The following is a 25,650-nucleotide window of genomic DNA, read 5'->3' as shown; positions in this document are numbered from 1 at the left end:
TACTCCCTCCCCCCAACTTCGCTTTTCTCGCTCTCTTTCAAACCCTTTTCAGTCAGGGTGACGTCAGCCTTCAACTTCACGCCACCAAAACCTTTCTTCCTTTCTTCTTTTTATTGGGGGGTACTGGGGATTTGTGAGGATGGCCCTAGGCCTGGGCCTAAGCAACTCCATTTTAAAAACTCCAGTTTGAAACCTGCAGTCTCCCCAGGCACACCCACAGAGCAGAGCCCTCCAGTGTGGCCTCAGACAGGTCGCTTCCCCCACCCTGATAAACAGTGAAGCCCCTGGCAGGCTGTCCTCCCCGGATAAGAGGGAAAGGCCAGAAGATCAGGGTGGAGACCACAGAGCAGGTGTTTCTGACCCCAGGGTAAATGATGTCATGGAGAAATCTGGTGGTAGCTGATGAGGATTGAAAGCGACCATCTTGTCCATCTCCTTGCCTGTTGTACTTTCTATCTGCCCATCTGTCACTGGACCCTCTGTGTGTTCATTAGCTCTATTATTTATACTAAATTTTGGGAGGTCAAAAGCCCCCAAATTTAGTATAAGTAATAGAGCTGATGAACAGGGATTCAGCCAGCAGGAACAAGGATGCACTCGAGCTGGACAGCCTGATGAGGACCTGACATCCCATCACTGGTCATCGTTTGCCCGATCCTCTGTGTGATCCTCACCACCCTCAACCTCTACCGCCTTGTCTGGACCCTGGTGAGAGCCGCAACTTCTCCCTACGGCCCTCTCCTCAACCGGCCGTCCACTCCACCCAGGAGAAGCCTGCCTTGGTCCGGACCTGGTCACCACAGTCTGAGTGAGTGTGCAACTGCTGGACGGAAAGCCTGAGGCTTGAGACTTTAGAACTGAGCACGCAGAGGGAAGGTGTGTCACTAGCCTGTCATGATTCAGTGTGTCTGCTGTGCTTAGAATAATCGAGAATTGTTTGCTGTGTATTAATTAATCTAGAATCGTTTGATGTGAACTGATTATGTCTATGGCAGTGCCCAGCATTAAGGATTGTCATTTTCTTGATTAAGAACCTATAGAGTGAAATGGTATTGAGTGATTTGAGTGACTAAAGCATTGACAAGGGCAGAAACACGTGGACATTCTTTATTTTTCCTCCTTGACTGCATATGTCACAATTTTGCCCCCTCGTGACAGGATTGAACCCAAGGGTGTTTAATGGCTGAGCCACATCCCCAGTTCTTTTTATTTCTGAGACAGGGTCTTGCTAAAGTTGCTTAGGGCCTCCTTAAGTTGCTGTGGCTGGCCTCAAACTTGGGATCCTCCTTCTTCAGCCTCCCTAGTTGCTGGGATTATAGGCATGTGCCCCCACACCCAGCCCAGCAAAACCTTTCTTAATGAGGTCCCCCATCCAGAGGTTCCTGCTCAGCCTACATCCTGCCTGATCAACTGTGGGTGCTGACACAGGTCTGTCCCTTCCTCAACTCCCAGGATGCCACTCTCTGCTTTCCTCCCATCTCCGCAGCGGCACACCCTTTGGGCCTTACTCTTTCGAAGCAGGGGTGCCTGGGCTTGCCCCCCCTCCCCCTCCCTCATGCCCTGGGGCATCTCACATGGGTTTTCTGCTGCACTTGGCCCATTAGCTTCCTGCACCCCTCAGGAGTGTCACCCACACGGGGCCCTGGTCTTCCCCGTCTTCCTAACGCGTGCCTTGTTATCCCAACTCCTACGGTGAACGCACAGAGAGTCCAGTGACAGGTGGGCAGACAGAAAGTAGAACAGGCAAGGGGATGGACAGGATGGAAGGCCACCAGGCAGAGGGACAGGATGACAGGAGGCTCTTCCTGCTGACCCCAGCACGGTCTCGTGTCCCTGCAGGTGGATGGGAATTTTCATCCTCTGCCCATCTCCATCACCAGGGCTGGACTTGATGTCCACTCAGGGGACACAGCCACTTGCCTGGCTGTGGACACAAGCCTCGAACGGTGGATCTGGCATCTGGAACTCACGGTGCCAGAAACTGAGCTCACTGTTACCAGGGGCCTGTGTGGCCTGCGGCTCTGACCCTCTGAGGACACAGATGGAACCTGGCTGTTCCGCCAGCTGGAGGCCGCAGGGTCCTGAGGCTCAGCCCGGCTGCACTGCCCTCCCTGAGAGGCCAGGCGTGCAGGCCCCAAAGCCCGCGGGCAGCTCTCAGACAGACCGGCCCCTCTGCAGTCTACACTGGACCCTCGCTGTGGGCCTGTTGGTGGACAGCGGTGCCGAGGAGCTGTGGGTGGCCAACGGGAGCCTGTGTGTCCTCTGACATGCACTTTGCCTGGGCTTGTCAAGCTGCTGACATTCCTGTGGGTACCTGGTGTGTCCTGGCTTCTGCGGCCAGCTGGAGGAATGGACATAGCAAAAAGACTAGTGAGACCTGGGCCCAAGACTACTACATCCAGTTGTTCAGGCTGTGAACTGCACAAAAATATCTAGCCATACCTTGGGGTCTGACAGCCCTGGGGAAGGTGGGTTTTGGAAGAAAACAGCTCTGGGGGACTGATAGGTCATTATCCTGCCCTGGGGGCCTGGAGTCATGGTTCTGACCCTGGGGGTGGGGACAGTGGTCTGGATGCTGATTATCTCTTTCCCCCCACCCCCACTCCCCACCCCCGGCTCCTTGCTCCAAATCCATTCTGCCCCAAAACAGCCACCGGGAGACAGTGCTGACCTCTGCAGGGCCAGCTGTCCACGTGAGGAGGCACCTCTGGCCTGCCACTGCCCTGAATGAGGGCTACTGCTCAGTGGTGGAGTGTGTGTCCACCTGGTCCTCTGGGGCTGGCCCTGGCTGCGTCCTGCCTCTGGGGTGTCACAGCTGTGTGAGTGCAAAGAAGCCGGGCAGCCACCACTGCTGTCCCCAGGCTTGTGCAGAGGGGACAGCATGCCCCCTGCGCACTGGACCTGGCATTGTGGAGTCCTGAGAGGTAGCAGCTGGGTGTCAGGTGACCCCCGTGACCACCCTGGTGATGGGACAGCCCTCACAGCCCAGGGAGCCTGCTGCACCTGCGCCACGCCTGTCACGCTGGCCAGGGACATGGGCTTTACGGTGTGGGGGACAAGGAGTGCTGAGCCCCATGACCAGTGGGGCACAGCGACAGAGGAGCATGTCATGAGTGACGGTGACGATGGACGCCCTTGGGGGGGTTCAGGTGAGCCTGTGGGGGCACTGAGACCCACTCCCAGAAGGACAGGCTCGGTCTAAGGGGGACAGGGTCCCATCCCGAAGGTTCTGAGGGAGTCGCAGAGTCCATTGAGGTCACAGTCCCATCTGTGCCCATCTGGCCCTTACACCTGGCTGGTGGCCTCGGGCACGTCCACTTCCATGGTTCTGGGGCACTGCTGCAGACGGTCACGGGCCTCCTGGTCTCCCAAGACAGGCGCCACCACATGTCCATCAAGGTACCTGAGACTTGCACGGGTGCCCTCTGTGTCCTGCGTGGGATCCCAGTGGCTCCTCGCTGTCCCACACAGTGGCCTTCATGCTCAGCAGGAAGGACCGGCCCTCTCCAGCCAGCTGCTCACTCATGGGCCCTGCCCCTCTGTGCCCACATGACAGAAAGGGCTGGTATTGGTCACTGGCCTTCAGTGGGCTGCTGGTGGCCCGGAATGAACCACGACAAGTCTGTGACGAGCCCGTGGAGGCATGGAGAGCCGTGTCTGCCACCTCTGTGCCACAGCAGGTTGGCGGCAGACCTTGTGTGAAGTGCTGGGAGCTCTGCCCAGCAGTGCCAGGCCCGGCCTCCTCTGCAGCCCTGGAGCGCCCGGCAGACTGCGGCCAGGGGCACCTGCTCCAGGTCCCATCATGCCCTTGGCCTTCCCCGCCCTGCCAGCCAGCGCCCTTCGGCTTGCTGGCTATAGGAAGCCACGAGGGCACATAAGCGGGTGGCTTGCATAATTCATGGCGACGGAGTGGGTAGCAGGCCTGGCTCCACCAGGCACTCTCGGCTTTACCCTCTCCCGGTCTCTTGGTGACACCATGTTGGTGCCACATCCAGGAGGGCTCTCTCTCCCTGAGTACATCTGGCAGCCACTCAGGTTTCTGCCCAAGAGGAAGGACAGTCTGTGGGTCCTGGAAGCTGCAGTGTAAGTTCACCGCATCTGGACGGATTGGATGGGCTCCTTTGCAACCGGTCAGGAGGCCAGGGGAAGGAGGCCAGGGAACGATTACTCCAATCAGCTTCTGACTGCCCCCAGCCTCTGCCCCTGGGGAGATCACCTGGCAGAGGCTGGGATGAGATTAGCAGAGGCCATGGGTACTGGCTGGTGCCCAAAGGACAAATGTCCACTCCCCGCCCCCATCCTTACCCCGATGCCAAGTGATCTTTGTTAAGATCATGAGGCAGTTTTCCAAACGTTTTGGGGTGGAAACCCACAGTACCAAACACAGTCAGGGGTGAATTTTCTATTTCTTCTGTAACAAATTGCCACAAACTTGGCAGCTTAGAGCAACCCAAATGTACCATCTTGCAATCTGTAGGTCAGAAATCCAATGCTGTTCTCATCAGGGCAAATCCAATTGTCACAGGGCTGTGTCCCTCTCTGGAGGTTCTGGGGAGATCACTGCCTCGCTCCACAGCTCAGCAGAATTCATCTCCTGGCCGTTACAGAACCCGGGCCCCCGTTTCTTTGTGGACTGTAAACTGGGGGCTGTTCTGGGCAGGAGGCCCCCGCCTGCTTTTTCAAAGCCGCTGTGGGTGTCCAGTGTCTTCTTCCTTTTTGTGATACTCTTCTGCCTCCCCTTCCATTTTTAAGAGCCCCTGGGACTGTAACTGGGCCCATCTGGACAATCCAGAATAATCTCTCCCCTTTCAAAGTCTATAACCTCAATCATGTTTACAAAGTTCTTTTTGCCCGTGTAGGACAACATATTCGCAGGACCTAGCAGTCAGGCCAGGGACATCTCTGAGAGGTCATTATTCCACAGACCACACCGATATATAAAGTGTTCCCAGATAGGAAGGAGGGCTCGAACACTTTCCATTGCATTCTTTCTTACTCTGTTTCTCGGTTAAAGCCAGGGATGCCCCACTTATGTTCAGCATCAAGAACGGGAACATAGACTGCCTTGGTGAGCCTCTCAGCCTCAGCACTTTCTAACTGTGTAGTCTTGGGTGAGTCGCTTAACCTCTCTGTGCTCAGTTTTCCTTTTAACAACATAACAGGAGTGAGGTTAGTAGTACCTACCCAGTTAGGGGCTTGTGAGGATCTGATTAACAGCTCCTAGCAATATAGTGAAAGCTATGTAAGTATATGTTGTCATTACTAAGTTGATTTTTAAACATCCCATTAAAGAAAAGACCCTGCGTTAACGTCACTCAGCCACCAGATGAGGACCACAGTGCTGCCCTGAGTCGCTGTCGTGGAAAGGCCTGAGGACAGCCCAGCCCAGCTGCTCCCAGGTCCAGGAAGCAGAAGGCCACACAGCCAGCATGAGGCAGGGAGGGGTCGCTTAGGGTCTGACCTCCCACTGGGGGATGCTGTGGACGTGGCAGTGACAGAGAAAGGCCCAACCTGTCCTCCCGGGGCCCACATGCTGTCCCCAGACAGGGACGGCCCAGGATGTGGGGGCTGTGGTGGGGAAGTCAGGGAGTCAGGTAGGAAAACTTGGGGGTACATTGGAGCCCAGAAAAGGAGTTGGCCCTGCCTGGGGAGTCAGGAGGCGTCCAGAGGAGGGACATCTGAGACGAGGCCCGAGGGACAAGTCAAAGTCAGATGGTAAGTGAGAGGCAACTGTTCCGGGAGGAAGGGACGCGTCCTCAGAAGCCGGGAGCCGAGTGCAGTCAAGTCAGGGGGTGGGGGGCGGCTGGGGAGAGGCAAGGCCTGGACCTGGCCGGGGCTGGCCTGGGGCCTTGAACGGCAGGCCAGGAGTGAGGACCGTCTTGAGGCTTGTGGCCCCTGACCCCCAGGACTCCAGGCCAGTACCTCCAGTCCCCCGTGCTTCCCGGAACAGGAAGTGAGCTCAGGGGGCCACAAACAAAGCCTCTTGTCAGGAGGGAGTGGCCACCAACACTTAAATTTTACATGATTTTCACACTTCACAAAATATCATCCTTGTTTTCCTTTGGTCCCCGACCATTCAAACATTAGAAACACTATTCTTAGGCTGTGGACTGTGAATCACAGGTGGTGGGCCAGAGGGGGCCCCAGGGGAGTAGCTGGTCAGCCTTTTGCTCCAAAACAGCTGCCCCATGAGGTCACAGATTTCTAACTGTCTGGGTCACTACGGCACCCCCAGTCTCTCGAGTGCCCCTGGCATGGAGGGGATCCCCAATCAACTGAACAAACCAACGCTACAGAGAAGGGCTTCGGTACATGTATTAATTCTTTCAACAAATATTCATCGAGGGTGCCATGGAGCTGGGCCCTGGGGAGACAGAAGGGACCAGAACTGGGTCCTGGGGGAGCGAGTTGTCCCTTTGGTGCATCTACTTCTGTCCCTCCAGAACTACCCTGTGTTCCTCACAGTCACTGTGAGCTTGGTGGCTCCTCCTGTCCCAGCCCCTGTGCGTAGCCTGCTGCCCGACAGCTGCCCCATGCTGTGCCAGCAGGGCATCAGTGTGACTTGGCTTTGTGCTAGTGGCACTGACTGCTTGTCCCCCATCCAGTGAGCCTGCTCCATGGAGGGCACTTGCCACCTGGCTGGGGAGGCCTGAGCAGGCAGCATGTGAGAAATTCTACAGGGTGAGGCTCTGCCCACGCTGTGAACTGCTGTCCTCCTCCATGGGCCTGGGTGGAGCTGAGGGACCCTCAAGGGCACGTTTGGGTGCTGCCCACTGTCCCCTGGCACCTGCCAGGCAAATGGGCCCTTGCACGTTATCACCTTTGACGGGAGGATCTTGGAGCTCCCAGGCAGCTGCGTGCCCGTCCTGGCCAAGTCTGTGGCTCTCTGGCTCAACGCCCTTCTTCAGAGTAGAACTGGGCAAGGACAGGCCCAACCTCCCTGTCACACTCATCTCAGAAGCACGACCCAGGTCCACCTGCAGAAGGACATGGCTCAGGTAAGTGATGGTTCTGGGGGCGGGGGACATAGGGTTCTGAGGAATCCAAGCCCCTCACCAAACCCACGGCCCCAAAGGAAAAACTTCTGTTCTCTCCAGTATTTCCCCATTACCCTCCATCCTCAATTACACACACTTTTCTGTCTGTATCCATCAGATGCATCTAATTTAAAATGATAGAAATAGTCTTTGGATCAGCTTAAGGAAAAAACAAGGAATTTATTGGTTGACATAATTGAAAAACAATCAGGACATCCCGGGGTTCAGGCAGGGCTGGGTCCAAGGGCTCAACCAGTGCATCTGGAAGCTGTGTCTGTTTCTAGGCTCTATTTTCATTCAGTTTCAGCCATGGCCAGTCCACCTTGTGAGGACAAAGATGGCGGCCAGCTTAGCAAATGCCTCTGGAGAAAGAGCATCTTTTCCTGTAAAGTCCCAGGACTGGCCCTCATTGGCTCAGCTTAGGTCATGTGACCATCTCACATGACTAAGTCTCTGTGGACTGACTGGCTGGGCCTGGGTTATGTGCTGGGAGTTAGGCTGGGGTTGACTTCCTTCCTGTGAACCATAGATATTGCAGGGACAATTTCTAAAAGAAATCCAGAGCAAGACAAAAAGAATGCTGAGCAGAAAGAACAAGAAGTGATACTATTGTAGTTCTATCTTTGTCTCTTCATTGAAACATATTTTACATGCATTTGAGCACTTGAGTCATGTGACATTGACCCAGACTAACGTGGTCCAACTCTCCTGAACCACAGTCTTTGACTCGGTCTGTTCCTTAGGTGAGTGGTGAGACAGTAGCCCACCTGTAAGCTCTAGAGGGGACAGCCTTGTCATGTCCTGGAATGGCCTCTTCTTCATGCTGTGGTTGGACTTCCGCCTGTGGCTCACCACAAACCTCGTACAGCCTCACCTGCCCCAGCCCCAGAAGGGTCACACCTGTGGGCTCTGCAGCAACTTCCGTGGCAACCTAGCAACGATGCTGAATCCCTTGTCACCTTGGGGAAGCAGAGCAAGGCTTGTGGGGACGACTGTGGAGCTGCCTTCCAGTCTGCAATGACCAGGAGCAGATTGTGTCTGTGAGGAGGCAGTGTGGGCTCCTGCAGGAACCCCAGGGGCCCCTTGGTCCCTGCCACAGGAGATCAACCTGGATCCATGTAGATCCAGCTGTGTCGGTGATGTGTGTCTTGCTATGACCGCATCCTCTGCTTGGCCCTGCAGACATAGGCTGCAGTCTGCCAGGGTACAAATGTCACCCTTGGGCACTGGAGAAATTCTTCCTTCTGTGGTAAGTCATGGTTGAGCCGGACATATTCTGCATATTCCATATGGTCATGCCAGTAGATCACAGACTGAAATACTTCTAGACCCCTGAGTTGCCCAAGTGCTACCAGCCACTTCCTGCATTCCAAAGCCTGGCAAGACAGGGCTCCCAGATCTTCTGGGTAAGCTCGAGATCTTCTAAGGGGTGAAGCCTATATTCTACTGATTGCTACATTTTTTTTGGTGGGGGCACCAGGGATTGAACCCAGGGGTCCTTTTACCACTGAGCCACATCCCCAGCCATTTTTAATATTTTATTTAGAGACAGGGTCTCACTGAATTGCTCAGGGCCTCACTAAGTTGCTGAAGCTGGCTTTGAACTTGTGATCCTCCTGGCTCAGCCTCCTGGTCCACTGGGATTATAGGTGTGTGCCACCAGGCCTGGCTGCTACATGTTTTTAATACCACCCTGGTCAGACCTTCAGAAAACCTGACCTGAGATGCCTACCTTTCACCTCCCAAAGATGACAAAATAATAATAATGCCAACAACCACTAATACCTACTGCACACCTGCAGTGTCCCAGGCACAGGGCTAAGGGTTCTGTGTACTTATTGCTGTCAGCTTCTCCAGAACACCTTGCAAGTCAGAGCGGATGACTGCTATCATCCCCATTTTACAGCTGAGAAAGCTGAGGCTCACAGAGCTCAGCCAGTTGTCCATAGCTAATTGACATTTGAGCCCTATTTTCTCTAGCGATGGAAGAAGTTTTATTATGGTCCTATCTTTCAATTCTTTCCTTCTTGTTTACTTGAGTTCCATATTATAGATGTTTTCATCATAAGTGAAAGGAGAGAGAGGAGTGTAATTAATGCCCTGGACCCATCAAGCATCTTCAACAATGGTCAAGTCGGGGTCAACTTTGGCTCCATCCCAACTTATTTACTTTTTTTTTTCTGGTACTGAGGATTGAACTCAGGGGCACTCAACCACTGAGCCACATCCCCAGCCCTATTTTGTATTTTATTTAGAGACAGGGTCTCACTGAGTTGCATAGCGCCTCACCGTTGCTGAGGCTGGCTTTGAACTCACGATCCTCCTGTCTCAGCCTCCTAAACTGCCTGGATTACAGGCGTGCGCCACCGCACCCGGCTTTATTTATTTACTTTTTATAAAACAAGCCTCAGATGTTGGGTCAATCTGTAAATATTCCAACATGATTCTCTAATAGATTGGACTTCAGAAAGAATAAAAATTACCATGATTTACTCACACCTAACAGAAGGAGTAATAATTTCTTGGTAGCATGAAAAACCTAGTCCTTCTGATCCTCCTTCAAAAGTCTTTCTTTCCTTCCTTGTGCCAGAGTTGTTGCTGGCTCCCCGGTGCAGGTGTTCCCCCCGCCCAGGTTCTAACATTATTGGGGCAATAGGGGCAGGGCAGGTTCTCTGGGGACAGCAGCTCCTTCGCTCAACCAGGGCACCAAAAGCCTCCACAGAGCCATCCTGGGGGGTCAGGACACCCCTAAAGCCAGGCCCTGTCCGTGATCAATGTGAGTGTCTGACACTCAGCCTTTGCCTCTCAGAGATGCTGGAGTTGGGGTAGAATGGGGTTCATGCAGTGGCAAAGGTAGACGGGGGCTCTCTGTGAAGTAAGAAGTCAAGTTCACCCGGGCCCTCAGCGTGGGGCTCTGCCCCAGTCTCCTAATTTAACTTAACCTTCAACACAAGTATGAGGTCGGTATTCAAGAGCCGATTTGCCAGAGGAGGGGACTAAACCCCAACAACAGGAGCTGGTGGCAGACAGGTCAGGGATTGGAAGCCCCGGGGCAGGGAGCTGAGAACTGCGGAGCCCTGTCCTCCTCGCCTGCGTTTCCCCTGCCTGCCCAGCCGCGAAGCTCCCAGAGCACAGCGGCTACCGCACCAGGGGCTCCGCCTGCCCAGCTGTGCCAACCCCACGGCGGCCCCGCCTGCATGGAGGGCTGTTCTTGTGATGTGTGCACCATGGACAGTGCGCCTGCGCACACGGTGGCCGCACCTGCCAAGTGAGCCAAGGGCTGGGCCTTGCTCCTGTGAGTGGGACTGGTCATCCTGGGGGATCACAGAACCCCAGGACACGCTAGGTTGCCCGATCCAGGACGGCACGCTGGGAATTGACTGTTGTCTCTGTGGTTGCTGGAATTATTGATCTACTGCTATTGATGTTTATTAAGCTCATTCTCCGTGCACAGCCTGAGATGCTGAGTGCTTAATATTATTACTATTGTTAGCATCATTGGTTTTTAAAAATTAACTAGTATTTAATGGGCTCCTACTAAATGGTTGGCCCCCAACTCAACCATGTGATGGTATATCAATATCAATAAAAAAACCAATAATCACAACAGTTAATATTATTTAGCATTAATACATACAAAACTGTATTAATAATACAGTTTTAATAATAGTGAGTTACTATGTTGATGTAAGTGAGTTACTATGTTGCTGTTATTGTTGTCATTATTTCATTTTATTTTATTATTGCTTTTTGGTACCAGGGATTGAACTCAGCGGTGCTCAACCCCTGCGCCACATCCCCAGCCCTTTTTATTTTTTATTTTGAGACAGGGCCTTGCTAAGTTGCTGAGGCTGGCTTCAAACTTGCCATCCTCCTTCTTTAGCCTCCTGAATTGCTGGGATTACAGCATATGCCACCATGCCTGGCTGTTTGTGTTATTTTAATCACGGAATTTGAGCCCTGACCCTATGTCATTTCCTATACTGCTACTACTAATTAAAATGTATTGGGCCTTTAGTTGGTATCCATGTCCAGGCTAAGTATTTTAATAGTAGTTAAAGTAATAATAATAATAATAAAAATAATAATAATGCATGGTGGGCATTTGCTGTGTGTAAGCATATTAAATGATAATGATAAGAATAATAATGCTCAGTATGTCCTGGGCATATATTATGTTTCTGTAATAATCATTATACACACACACACACACACACACATATATTATATAATGATAATAGCAGCAAACATTTTTGGTCACTTACTACGTGTATGATTCTGTCACCATAGTAACAAGTCATATTTTCGGAGAGCTCATCCTGAGCCAGGCACTGGGCCAGCACATTCGCCACAGTATCAGCTGACGTAAGTCAAGGGCGTGCTTGCTGTGGGCTGGCGGCTGCTGAGCGCCTCCCACACATGATCACACTGGCCCTCAACACAGTGCTCATTGCCCGATTGGAGAGAGAGAGGAAACTGAGGCTGCAGCATGCCCAGAGCCCTCCGGGGACAGAGCCAGGTCTGGACCCTTCACCACCGGGCTGTGCTTTCTGCGGAAGGAAAATGGTCTTCACAAGTTTGCTGCCTTCTCGGCAAGGAGGTGACCACAGGGTCCAGCCCGCTGTTGTTGTTGAGCATCCCTGCGTTCTTGCCCAGCCCCAAGCTAAGCAGCCCTCCGCCTCGGCTGTTTTGGACCCACCCCCAGTGTGGGGAGCCATTCTGACACGTGACTGGGCTGGGCAGCTCCCGTTAAGGGTCTGAGGCTTCTGGCTGTGTCGGAACTTTCCCGGCCCTTTCCTGATGAGAGAACCCATCCGTGTGGGGGTGTGACTGACCACTGACCCCGGGGGGCCCAATCACTGACCCTGACCTTGGAGTGCAGTCCCCCCTCAACCTTCATTGGATGGAATTCTCCCCTGAATCTCTTGTTCCCCAATAAAAAGCTACTCCCAGGCGTGTTCACTCTCCCTCTCTCCTGCTAGCCCTGAGTAATCCTTGCTGCCCTGCTGGGCGGTTAGAGGAGGGAACCAGAGAGGGGAGCCGTCTCGGACCTGGCAATAGAAATAAGGTAACTGAGTCTGTGTGTTTTATTTTGATCTCTTCTAGCTAACTTTTATGCCAAGAACCTCATTAATGAAACTATTGCGCTGGCCGCATGGTGGACCCCAGGTCTGCCAGTTCAAGTCTGTGCGCAGGCAGAAGATGCCAGTCTGAGTTGGGAGAGCGACCTGGCTGCACCAGTGCACCTGTAGCTGCAGCTGTGACAGACGTGGCCCCTGCCCCTGCAGCCCAGCCCACGGTCCTGTTGGGGAGATCTGTGGTCTGTGGGGTGGGTGAGTGGGCTGCCAGAGCCCCTGGGATACCTGCGTGACCATCGGAGACCCTGGCTACCTCACCTTCAATGGGGCCATAGCCCACGTCCCAGGTACCTGCACCTATGATCTGGTCCATTCTTGAGGGCCACACGCACTGCTGGGGGCTTCTCCTCCAGTGTGGAGGCTGCCAATAGGAGCTTGTGCGGTCAGTGTGTGTCCTTGTACCACGTGGAGGTGGAGCTCAGCAGCTGGGGACTGAAGACACATGTGATCCTTCAGGATCAAGGGCAGCAGGTGCAGGTGAGGGGCAGAAGGGCGATGGTCCAGCTGCAGACCTGTCCAGCCAAAGCCTCATCTTAGACGTACCCATTATTGCCCAGGCGTCAGCCGCCCACTGCCCCATCCCTCATCCCTGCCTCCCCCATCCTTCCACCCTCCCCTCATTCACCAACTCCCGTCGCACACTGACCCAGCTGTCCCTGCCCTCCTGTCCCCCATTCCTCAGATGGCCTACTTCCCTGTTGACCCATCCCTTCCTGGAGCCTCCCCCACATCAAATGATCTCCCCAACACAACGCCTGGTATAGCCGTCAGCGCCCCCAGCCACCCCTCCCTCCATCTAGTATCCGTTCCTCCTTCCCTCCCTTCCCCCATCCCTCTATCCCCTATCAGCTCACCCACCCATCCACCCTTCTTTATGGTCATCCACCTGCCCCTCCACACATCCATCTTCAAATTGGTCCAACGTCCGTCATCCATGCAACCAACAAAACTTGGCCAAACGTCTGTCTTCTGTCCTGCCCTGTTCTGCTGGGAGCCATTAGCCAAGTAAGTATGACAATTTCCTTGCCAGCATACCCCATGTTGCAGTGACATTGAATGTACTTAACCTTGCTCAAGGACCAAGGCAGATTAGGGTGTTCCCGGTTTTAAGATAATCTTGTTTAGGGCGTTCCCAGTTTAGGTTCCAGGTTTAAGGTTTAAGATTATTCCTGCTGGGAATAGGGCGTATCCTGCTGCCTGAGTTCCCCTTGAGTTCTCACGGGATTCAGACAGTATATTTTGGAGATAGAAGCCCAGTGGAGGTGAATTTGGGAGAGAAGGAGGATTTGGGAAGAGAACGTGGATTTCCCCAGAACGTGATTGTAGACGGCTGGTGTGAGTTCGGGAATAAAGAGTTGCTGTTTGAATCTACAAGCTGTGTGGTGGCTCGTGATTGTGTGCCCAGCCAGACTGCGGCATTTGTGCCCAGCCAGACTGTGGCATTTGGTGGCTTGTACGGGGAACTTCTGAAGCTTGGAGGTAAGTGAAATTGCTCGCCCCTGAGGAAGAGCGAAAGAATGGGTGACCAACTCAAAAAACAATGTGTTATTGTTTTGATTTATCTTGTTTTTGTTTCAAGCTGCCTATCCCTAGAAATTTCTCAGGCAAACTGGAAAAAATGGTTGACTAAAGGTTTGAAGTTTGTCGGCCCTGAGGAAGAGAAAATTGATACAACGATTTTTTATTCCGTTTTTGTTTCATTCAGTTTCGGCTTTGTTTTGTGCTATCTTATTGGGTTGCGTTATCTTTATAGTAAAAAGGCCACAACAGGAGGCTGTTAGATTAGAAATTAGTAAAAAACAAACCGAAAAGATGTTAAGTAAATTGTTAGAGGTTCAGACCATGGAGAAAGACATTTTAGAATTCAACCAACAGCCCCACCGATGGAGACAGCTGAGTGGCCCTCAAACCCCGTAGTTGATAAATGGGATCCTGAGACAGGACCTCAAAGATTAGCATGCCCTGTACTTGAACAGGCAGGAGGGCAGCGAATTCACCGTGCTTTAGATTTTAAAACAGTGAAGCAGTTAAAGGAGGCTGTAACAACCTACGGGCCCCAAGCTCCCTTCACGGTAAGCATGGTCGAGTCCATTACTAACTTGGACATGACGCCAGCAGATTGGGCTAGCATGTGTAAATCTGTACTAAATGGAGGACAATATTTGTTATGGAAGGTTGCCAATGAGGAATTTTGTGCGGAGACAGCTAGGCGAAATGCAGCAGCCGGTTACCCTCAAAGAAATCTAGATATGTTGTTAGGAAAAGGACCTTATGAGGGTCAACGGCAACAAATTGAATATGATCCTGCTATATATGCACAAATTGCTGCAGACGCAGTTAGGGCATGGAAGACTTTACAAGGACATGGAGATTTACAAGGTCAGCTATCTAAGGTAATACAGAGAGCTAATGAACCTTACGCTGACTTTGTAGATAGGCTAATTCAAACGGCTGCCAAAATTTTTGGGGATACAGAACAAGCAATGCCATTAATAAAACAACTGGCTTATGACCAAGCAAATCGTTGCTGCAGAGAGGTTATTAGACCATGGAGACATGAAGATTTAAACACATATATTAAATTATGTAGAGATATTAATGAACAAGGGCAAGTCTTGGCAGCTGCAGTACAACAGGCTTTAGATGCCAGGCCAAAAACATGCTATGATTGTGAACAAACAGGACATTTTAAAAGGAATTGCCCCATAAGAGGAGGGTTTAACAAAAGTAGGTATCAAAGGAATAGAATACCGGGTATTTGCCCACGATGCCGTAGAGGGAGACATTGGGCTAATGAATGCCGTTCTCAAACCACCATAGAAGGTACTCCCTTATCAAAAAACGGACAAAGACCAGGTATTTATCCAAGATATCGTGGAGAAAGGCATCAGGCTCCATTGCCAAAAAACGGACAGGGGGGCCCAATGCTCCGGGGCCCACAACCACAAATATACGGGGCAGTGGAGGATCCCAGCAACACCATCAGGGTAGTGCCCAGGACACATTGTCCATTAAATCCCTCATCAGACAAACCCGAGGGAGCGCAGGGTTGGACATCTGTGCCTCTGCCAGAGCAGTATTAACTCCAGAGATGGGAGTTCAAATCATTCCCACAGGAGTAAAAGGACCTCTTCCCCAAGGAACAGTAGGCTTATTACTGGGACGTAGTTCATCTACATTAAAAGGACTTATGATAAGTCCTGGGGTAATTGATCCTGATTATGTAGGTGAAATAAAAATTATAGCTAGTTCTCCAAGAGGTATATCAGTAATTTCACCTGGAGATAGAATAGCACAGTTGTTAATAATACCCAGCCTACATAATAAATTTCCTAGTCATAGTGTAGAAAGAGGTTCCAGGGGATTAGGCTCCACAGGTGTAGATTGGGCTATGTTGTCTTTAAATTTAGATTCTCGCCCAATGCTAAAACTAAATATTCAAGGTCATGAGTTTAATGGGCTACTGGACACAGGAGCTGACCTTAGCATAATATCTCGTCAAGAATGGCCAAAACATTGGCCATTACAACAAGCCACTCAAACGCTTCGAGGCCTAGGAGTGGCGACTAATCCCCATAGAAGTTCTATGATATTAGATTGGAAGGATCCTGAAGGATGTGAAGGAACTATACAGCCATATGTATTGGATCATCTTCCTATAAATTTATGGGGACGAGATGTCCTAGATCAATTAGGTTTGACGTTAACAAATAATATCAATCCTAATGTGCCCACTACTAGAGCTAGACAAGGCTTTAGGAAAGAAAAAAGATTAGGAAAACAAGGGCAAGGTATAGCAGCACCAGTACAAATAGATCAAGGAACAGACAGACATGGGTTGGATTTTCAGAAAGGGCCACTGAGACAATCAAAATTACTTGGAAATCAGAAAGACCAGTGTGGGTTCCTCAGTGGCCCCTGACTAAAGAAAAGATACAAGTAGCCCATGATCTGGTCAAACAACAATTAACGGAAGGACATATACAACCTTCCATATCTCCCCATAATACTCCCATTTTTGTCATCAAAAAGAAATCTGGTAAATGGAGATTGTTGCAAGATTTAAGAGCCATTAATAATGAGATGGTTGTTATGGGACCTGCTCAATCAGGGATTCCTCAATTGTCTGCTTTGCCAAAAACCTGGCATGTTTTAGCTATAGATATTAAAGATTGTTTTTTTTCAATTCCAATTCATCCCGAGGATAGTCCACGTTTTGCATTTACTATCCCTGCATTAAATCATGAAGGTCCTGATCAGAGATATGAATGGAAAGTACTCCCTCAAGGGATGGCTAACAGTCCAACTATGTGTCAAATATATGTTAACAAAGCAATCCAGCCACTTAGAAATCAAAATCCTGAACTACAAATATTTCACTATATGGATGATGTATTATTGGCACATAAAGATAAAAACATATTGCTGGAATGTTATGCCACACTTACAAACTTATTAAAAAATTATAATCTAGAGATAGCAATAGATAAAGTACAATTAAATTTTCCAATTAATTATTTAGGAGTTCTATTATCCTCAACCATGGTCCGTCCACCAAAAATTCAAATACGAGTAGATCAACTCAAATCACTTAACGACTTTCAAAAGTTATTGGGAGACATAAATTGGATAAGGCCTTATCTAGGTATACCAACAGGAGAGTTGGGACCTTTATTTGATATTCTAAAAGGTCCATCAGATCCAAATTCACCCCGCATGTTAACTCCTAAAGCAAGAAAGGCATTAAAAATTATTGAAACATATATGGAAAACATACATTTGGATAGAATTGATATAAGTTTGCCTTTATTATTTATTGTACTACCAACAAAAAATATTCCTACAGGAGTATTTTGGCAAGAAGGTCCATTAATGTGGATACATTTACCTTATTCTCCTAACACTATTCTTACTAGGTATCCTGAGGCTGTAGGACAATTAATACTCAAAGGAATAAAAGCAGCGAAGGGAGTGTTTGGAATTTCTCCCAATAAAATTATTACTCCATATACTATGGATCAAATTGATGAGTTAGCTAATGAGTTAAATACTTGGGCAATAATCATGTGTAAATCTAATGTTTCATTTGATAATCATTTACCATCTAATCCTTTGTTGTCTTTTTGGTCTAAGCATCCTGTAGTTTTTCCTAAAATGACAAGAAAAACACCTATCATGAATGCTCCAAATATATTCACTGATGGGTCAAATAATGGTACAGCAGCAGTAGTTACCCCTGATCAAACTTTTACATTTTTAGTACCCAAACAATCAGCTCAAAAGGTAGAGCTTAATGCAGTTTTACAAGCTTTTGTGATGTTTAAAGATTCTGTATTTAATTTATTTTCTGATAGTCAGTATGTAGTTAATGCTATAGTATCTCTTGAAGATGCTGGTAGGATTTCCCCTTCTTCTACTGTTTTCTCTTTGTTTTCCACTATACAAAGTCTAATCTGGGACAGAAAAGATCCATTCTTTATAGGACATATTAGGGCACATACAGGATTGCCTGGAGCCCTTAGTTTAGGCAATGATTTAGCAGATAAAACTACACATGACATACATATTTTCTCTACATTTGAAGAAGCTACAAATTTTCATAAAAGGTTTCATGTTAATGCTAATACTTTACAAAAGCGTTTTAAAATAACTAAGGAACAAGCCAGACATATAATAAAACAATGTCAAAATTGTGTGACATTTTTACCACAAGTTAATCTTGGAGTCAATCCTAGAGGACTGATACCTAACCATATTTGGCAGATGGACGTCACACACTTGCCAGAATTTGGAAAATTAAAATATTTACACGTTACAGTCGATACTTCTTCTGGATTTTTGATGGGCTCCCTTCATGCCGGAGAAAAAACTAAAGATGTTATAGCTCATTGCTTACAAAATTTTGCCACTGTGGGCGTTCCTAAACAGTTAAAAACCGATAATGGTCCTGGCTATACCTCTACCTCTTTTAAACAATTTTGCTCATCATTTGGTATTACTCATATAACAGGAATCCCATACAATCCACAGGGACAAGGCATAGTTGAAAGAGCTCATCAAACTATTAAAACATACTTATTAAAGCAAAAAGAGGGAATTGGAAGGGGGTATATATCCCCCAAAGATAAACTTAAAATAACGCTTTTTACTCTAAACTTTTTAAATTTGGATTCATCAGGACTTAGTGCTGCGGAAAGGCATATGTATCCAAAAAATGTACATAAGCCTAAAGTACTTTGGAAAGATATTCTAACAGGACAATGGAAAGGTCCTGACCCAGTGATTGTCTGGAGTCGGGGGTCTGTTTGTGTTTTTCCACAGGGAGAACAGCAGCCCATTTGGATTCCAGAGAGATTAACTAAAACAGTTTCTACAGATTGAAAAGAAGATGATTTGACTCAAATCCATAACAGCTGATATCCAGAGCTCCAGCTTGGCCATTCTTACATCTGCGACAGTGATTAACCAGGATGCTTTTTTCAATAGCTATTTTATTATTGCATTTTTCCACATCATAAGGTTCTATTTTTATTTTTTGAGCTCATACAAACCTAGGTTAATGTTTTTCTGATCAGTTTTATTTTTTGACTGTGGAGTTTTTAAACATTGCAATGGAGATTTCACCTAGGTAAAGCTACAAGGCCTTTACTATTTTCTTATGTGTTGTACGTTTGTGTACACTCTTGTGTTTTGTGTTGTATGTCTGTATGTGCGTATGTCCATATTTCTTATATGAGGAGCGCTCATGAAAAAATGGATCCGAATTATTATTATTTTTTTATTCACGTGATTTAAATCGTTTAATTTAAATTATGTAAACAGCTGTTAAGGATTGTTTTTAAAGGTGGTTAACAGATGTTTGTTTACTAATTTAAATTAGGTAAAAAGCTGTTAAGGATTGTTTTTAAAGTAGGTTAACAGATCTGTTTGTTTACTTTCACCTTTCCTTTTCATTATATTTAATAATTCTTTTCAGGATAATGTCTCTTTAGCATCATTGCCAGAATTCCTATCTCCATCCCAGTGCCAGTGAAGAACTCAACAAGTAATGCTCAATCAAAGAGTCAACTTACTTTGGGAGGAAACGGATTTTGGGAGGAAATGGACATATTAATAGATTCCTCTGCTTTGAACTGCTTGCAGAACTTGCCTGGACTATGTAACTATCGTTTGGTGCAGCGAATTGTGGTAATGCTGGCATATCTTTGCTGATGGTGTCACTAGTGATGCAATTTTTATTTCCTTGCCAGCGCACCCCATGTTAATTGTGGTAGTGCTGACATATCTTTGCTGATGGTGTCACCAGTGATGCAATTTTTCCCAAGGAGCCGTCAATTGGCTTGGTGTCGTGGCATTTCTGTATCCTCCTCCCTTCTGCTAGTGATGGTCTAAAATTTGGGGGCCAATGGCTTATGCTGGACCGGTAGTCAGTGACGGGTATGATCCAATTGCAGTGGTATCAACCTAAGACAGGAGGCTGACGCCTAAAGGTCAGTTTTCCGATGACGGGTAAGAACCATATGTTGAATTGGACAACCTACCAGGCACGGTCCATATGCCACATTAACCTCACTCCCCCACTGGCACCAAGGCCAAATTTGGGGGCCAACAGAGGTGAGGCAAAGAACCTCACCCCCCCACTGGTGCATAGACCTATCCACAAGTATGGCTGTATGCTGGACCGGTAGTCAGTGACGGGTATGATTCAATTGCAGTGGTATCAACCTAAGACAGGAGGCTGACGCCTAAAGGTCAGTTTTCTGATGACGGGTAAGAACCATATGTTGAATTGGACAACCTACCAGGCACGGTCCTTAAGCCACATTGCTTGTTGTTTAATTAATCAGAAGGGGGGAGATGCTGGGAGCCATTAGCCAAGTAAGTATGACAATTTCCTTGCCAGCATACCCCATGTTGCAGTGACATTGAATGTACTTAACCTTGCTCAAGGACCAAGGCAGATTAGGGTGTTCCCGGTTTTAAGATAATCTTGTTTAGGGCGTTCCCAGTTTAGGTTCCAGGTTTAAGGTTTAAGATTATTCCTGCTGGGAATAGGGCGTATCCTGCTGCCTGAGTTCCCCTTGAGTTCTCACGGGATTCAGACAGTATATTTTGGAGATAGAAGCCCAGTGGAGGTGAATTTGGGAGAGAAGGAGGATTTGGGAAGAGAACGTGGATTTCCCCAGAACGTGATTGTAGACGGCTGGTGTGAGTTCGGGAATAAAGAGTTGCTGTTTGAATCTACAAGCTGTGTGGTGGCTCGTGATTGTGTGCCCAGCCAGACTGCGGCATTTGTGCCCAGCCAGACTGTGGCACTGTTCTAGGCCTCACAGCAAAGATCCAAGCAGAGGTCCCTTCCCTCCTGGAGCCCGCGGCATAACTGGGAGACAGACAGCCAAAACAGTGTCTGACATCTCAGATAGTAAGATGGCCATTACAGGGCCAGAAAAGTAAGCTGGAGAGGAGAATGATGGGGGGAGCCTGGTGTAGAGGGTGGGGTCATCCCTTGAACAGAGGGAGCCGGAGAAGCAACACTGGGTAGAGGATGCTAGAGGGCAGAGGAGCCTGCCGGTGCCTGAGGGAAGAGCCGCCCAGGCAGAGGGGGCCGCGGGTGCAAAGCCCAGGTGTGGAAATGCCCTTGATCTCCATGAGAAAGATCAGGCCAGGGGCCACGTGGCTGTAGTGGAGTGGGCAGGAGGAATGACAGGTACGCTTAGGGAGTCGACGGGGGACGGGGACAGGTCTTAAAGGCTTTGTGAGTCTCTGTAAAGGTCTGGGTTTTGTGGGGAAGGGCAGTGCACACCTGTAATCCCAGCGGTTTGGGAGGCTGAGGCAGGAGGATGGTGTTCAAAGCCAGCCTCAGCAACTTAGCAAGGCGCTAAGCAACTCAGTGAGACCCTGTCTCTAAATAAAATATAAAAAAGGGCTGGGGATGTGGCTCAGGGGTCGAGTGCCCCTGAGTTCAATCCCCAGTATATATATATATAAAAGATCAGAGCTTTTACCCAGAAAGAGGTGAGATTTGGAGAGACTCTGGGCTGAGGGGGCTTGCGGTCTGACTTGGGTGGTACCAGGAGCCCTCTGGCTTCCTGAAGGGAACCTTCTTGGTGACTGGGGAGCTGGAAGGCTGGAGAGGAGGCTGATGGGGTGGTTGGGGCAGGAAGTGGCAGTGGTCAGAATCAGGGAGGAAATAGAGGAGGGGAGAAACGGTCAGACTGGGGAACGTTCTCAAGGGCCCAGGTGTGGGGTGAGAGGCAGGTTGGGTGTGGCTCGCTGTGTGGCCTCAGCCAGCTGAAGGTACGAGCTGCCCCCACTGGGGGTGGGGAGGGGGGAGAGGGCTTGGGGTAAGACCCAGTGCTCAGATAGGGACGGTGGAGTTTGAGAGGCCTCTTTGTCCTCCTGTCCCTTCCCCAGGAGCCGGGGCACAGCGGCGGCATGTGGGAGCCTGCAGGGGAGGTGGTGGGAGGGGACAGACCCTGACCTCCCCCTGCCCCCAGGTGGGCAGCCAGGGGGGAAACTCTCGCTGCAGCTGGGCCCCAAGGTTCCATGTGGTGGGAGCGGGGCCTGGTGCTGCTGCAGGTGGGTCCCTGGTTGCAGGTTCAAGAGCCATGACACTCTCTTTGTGTGGATGGGACCTGAACACAGGGGCCACCTCTGTGACCTCTGTGGCAACTTCAGGGGTGACTCCAGCCATGACAAGGTGTTCCTCAGAGGGGTTCCCTCCCTCAGTGACACTGACTTTGACAACTCCTGGCAGACCTGGGACAGCCGACCTGGGTGAGTGGTCACCCAGGGCCATGGAGGGCCTGAGTCAAGGCATGCTGGTTGGGGACAGACAGGTAATGAATCAGGGTCAGACAGGCTGAAGCGGAGGCCACCAACTCCACACGTGGCTCTCTTCAGAACCAGTAGCAATTTCCATACCCACTGACAGACACAGAGACCAAAGCACAGGAAGGATAAGAGTTTGTTCCTACACAAGGAACGGTGGGCTGGTGCTGGGAGACCAGCAGCCCCCCTGAGTATTCCCCTCCACCACCAGTCTGAAGGGGCACAGGACGCCTCACACCAGGACCTCAGCCCTCCAACGTCCAGTGCTAACCAGGTCCTATTTAAAATGAAATGAAAATAGTGTCCATTACACACCTGGTTTCTCAGTCCCGCTTAGCCACATTTGAAGGACTCCATGGCCACCTGTGGCAGTGACCACGGTATGGGACAACACACATTTGGAGACTTGGTCACGCAGTGGAGCTGGGGTTTTAAGTCAATTATGTTGATTCCAGAATCCATGATCAACTTAGTACCTACCCTGTGCTGAGGGGCAGGACGGGAATCATCTGGGACTCTGGCTCGAGGTTTTCGTTATGGGGCCGATGGGTGTACCTGGGATTGAACTCGGGGGCACCTGACCACTGAGCACATCCCCAGCCCTATTTTGTATTTTATTTAGAGACGGGGTCTCACTGAGTTGCTTAGTGCCTCGCTTTTGCTGAGTTTGGCTTTGAGTTCCTGATCCTCCTGCCTCAGCCTGCCGAGCCGCTGGGATTAGAGGTTGAGCCACTGAGTCAGGCTTGAGGTTCTGAAATATTTGTAACTCTGCCCCAGGGGCTGTTGAGGCTGGCAGGGAGGGGCTGGGGAGGGCTGGAGGGGCTGGGGCGGGAGGGGGCTGGCAGGCGAGAGGCAGGGGGTGAGGCCTGGAGGTGGTGACTCTCCGTGATCCCCCAGCTGCTGGCAGGACACTGGACGTATCAAACCCTGCCAGGACATGCCTGGGTGGCACACCTCTGCGGACTTCTCATGAACGGCTCTGGGTCGTTTGCCAAGTGCCCCTGGCATGAGGACCCTGTGCCCTGCACCCAGCTCTGCACGCTGCCCGGTATCTGTCTGCCTGGGTGGTGAGCCAGCATGTGCCTGTGGGAGACCAACCTCGCACGTGACCGAGTTAACTCCCCTGCTGGGCGATGTGGCATCAGGCACCCATGCTGCTAGACTGCCCGGCTCTTCTAGGGTTCAAGTAACTGTGTCTTGTGCCTGGGAGTGGCTTCCTACAGCCCCATGGGTGGAGCTACACTCACCTGTTCCTTTGTAATCTAACCCCTTGCCCTGTTTGGGATAGAATCTTCCATGGAAGTGCCTTGTGTGTGTCCCCTCCTCTTACTCTGCCCTTGGGTGTGGCCTACCCAGGTGTCAGTCAACCTGCTGACAGTGGACATCATGAAGAAAGACTCAGCCCCCTGAAACCTGACCCCTTGCCTCATTTGAATAGCTTCTCCTCAATAAAAGGGGTCAGCCGTGCTCTCGTGCTCTCTCTCTTCCTGCGGACCTTTAAGGTCAGAGGAGCCATCACAGCGACCCCAAAGAAAAAGGTCTTTGTGTCTCTTGTGTGGTTATTTCTTGCAGCCCAGTTAGCCCAGTTTCCCTGGAGAGACCCCTGAGCCTTTTAGTCGTGAACAAAAACTTGGCATGTCCCCCTGTGCTTTTGCCGGCCCCAGCTCACCCCTGAGCCAGCTAGGATGCCACCTTCTCTGGCTGGTTGAAACCCCTCACCCCCAGGGACACCCGGAGTCCTGCTTGGGATGGTGACCCAAGCCTCAGAACAGAATGAAGGCCCCTCTTAACCCCTGTCCCCACCTCGCCTCCCACCTCCCCACAACTCAGTTGTCCAGAGTTATTCACCACGTGCACCCATTTCAGAGTCCTGCAGTTGTGACGCGAACAGCCAAGTGCATGGCGAGGAAGCATTAGTGGAGGTCTGGAGGTCATCCTGGGGACCACCGCTGCCCCCGCCTGCCCTTCACCACCCTGGCTTTGCCTCCCTCTGGTTTCACCCTCAGGCCTCCTCTCCCTCCCCTAGGTGTGGTGGGTCTGGCCGACAGCTACTATGACAAACCCAGGGACACTCGACCACTGAGCCCCATCCCCAGCCCTATTCTCTATTCTATCAGAGGCAGGGTCTCACTGAGCTGCTTAGTGCTTTGCTTTTGCTGAGGCTGCTTTGACCTCAGGATCCTCCTGCCTCAGTCTCCGGAATCACTGGGATTACAGGTGTGTGGCCCCCTGGGCCCAGCAGATGGACGTGGACGTGGCAGAAGGGTGGCTGTCATTGCTGGCAGGACAGTTTGGGATGGTCCAGGCGAGTAGCACTGGCTCTAGTCCTCTCTCTGTTCCAGAGAACCCTGGTGATGTGGCTCAGCTACTCTGACTTCTGAAGCCAGCTTGCCCGTCACCTGTCCCAGGCCCAACTCCTCTGCACCCTGTACCTGTGAGTGGTCAGCTGGCTGTTTCTGCCACGAGGGTGTCGCCCTGGAGGCAATGGCTGTGAGCCCTGTGCTTGCTGTGGCTGCCACCTTCAGGGCTGCTATGTCCCTCTGGATGCAGCCACCTATGACCAGAAGTGCGTGCGCCGAGTGGCTGGACACTGGCCGGGTGCCACCCTCATGCTGTAGGGACCATGAGTGCTGCCAGCACGGGGGTTGGGGGCTGCCCATCATGATGGGACTCTCTGGCTCTGTGGAGACCCCACCTGCACACCTGCAATGGGACCTGCCACCAGCTTCAAGAGCCTGGTGAGAACGATGGCCCAGAGCACACCGGGCACACACCCCCTTGGCCATCTGAGCGCAGGTCAGGGGCCTGAGCCCTGAGGTGCCCCCAGGACCCAGCAGGTAGACATGGATGTGGCAGGAGGGCAGCTGTCATTGCTGGCAGGACAGTTTGGGATGGTCCTGGCTCTAGTCCTCTGTCCCCGAGAACCCTGGTGATGTGGCTCAGAGGCGGAACATGCGTGTGGGACCCTCGGTTCAATCCCCAGCACCACAAAAGGCAGCGGGCTGAAGAGATGGTCCCCCCAGAGCGTCCCCCGTGCCGAGGGAAGAAGTGGGGGCTCTGCTGCACTTAGAAGTGGACTGAGGGCCCTGCCCGCCCTGCAGCCTCCTGGGACCCCGGTTCACTCCATGAGCTGCAGCCCCAGGGGCCTCTGGGCAGCCCTGCAGACCTGGCGGTCCCTCTGCCCAGGTCCTGTGGACATGGTGCCAGGACAGGGAATGCTCTGTCTAAAGGGCTCAGAGCCATGTCCAGTCCCACCCTGGCCTCATGCCCGGCCCATCCTGCCCATGTGACCATCCAGGCCCTATGGCAGGACAACGGCGGGGTCCACCCTGGGCGGAGTGAGCACAGGCCGTGGTGAGTATTGTGCAGCTGTGAGAGGGCAGCGGGCGGCTGGGAAGAGACAAGGGGAGGACGCGGGTGACCTCTCCTTGGGTGCCTCATTCCAAACCCACATCTGGCCTCAGGGACATTAGGAAGGCCTAGGATCCTGGCAGCAGGATGCAGTGTATTTCTCAGCAGCTTGGCCTGGGCTCATGAACAGGAAGACCAGGAGATGTGGGCCGCCACTCGTCCTCTTGTTCAGGGCCTTGTGTTGGGGGGCTGATGGACATTGGGTCCACCTGGATGCTCTAGCAGGCAAAGTG

The 25,650-nt window shown here is 50.9% G+C and overlaps 1 protein-coding gene and 1 long non-coding RNA gene across 4 annotated transcripts; one reads left to right on the top strand and one right to left on the bottom strand.

Moving 5' to 3' along the window:
* Positions 1-1,093: 1,093 nt before the first annotated feature.
* Positions 1,094-3,991, bottom strand: LOC124095008 (uncharacterized). 2 transcript variants are annotated; one of them, XR_006852385.2, is made up of 2 exons: positions 3,290-3,767; positions 1,094-2,341 (listed from the first exon to the last, which is right to left on the bottom strand). XR_006852385.2 is itself a non-coding variant. In XM_046448118.2 (2 exons), exons 1-2 carry the CDS (start codon positions 3,989-3,991, stop codon positions 2,288-2,290), a joined length of 642 nt encoding a protein of 213 aa, XP_046304074.1. In that variant the 3' UTR covers positions 1,094-2,287. The 2 variants fall into 2 exon arrangements, 1 of the variants encoding a protein (XP_046304074.1); XM_046448118.2 differs by having other exon boundaries at positions 3,404-3,991.
* Positions 3,992-4,106: 115 nt separating this feature from the next.
* LOC124095028 (uncharacterized) lies at positions 4,107-12,102 on the top strand. 2 transcript variants are annotated; one of them, XR_006852391.2, is made up of 3 exons: positions 4,107-5,111; positions 5,293-6,998; positions 7,781-12,102. It is a non-coding gene; the product is annotated as an uncharacterized LOC124095028 (long non-coding RNA). The 2 variants fall into 2 exon arrangements; XR_009227085.1 differs by having other exon boundaries at positions 4,107-6,998.
* The last annotated feature ends 13,548 nt before the right edge of the window (positions 12,103-25,650 follow it).

This window comes from Marmota monax, unplaced genomic scaffold (assembly GCF_021218885.2).
Source record: "Marmota monax isolate L192 unplaced genomic scaffold, Marmota_monax_Labrador192_F-V1.1 WCK01_AAM20220418_F8-fsc00101, whole genome shotgun sequence".
NCBI classification, from domain to species: Eukaryota; Metazoa; Chordata; class Mammalia; order Rodentia; family Sciuridae; genus Marmota; species Marmota monax.
Note: the sequence above shows the minus strand (reverse complement) of the source record. Positions and strands in the feature narration are given on the sequence as shown.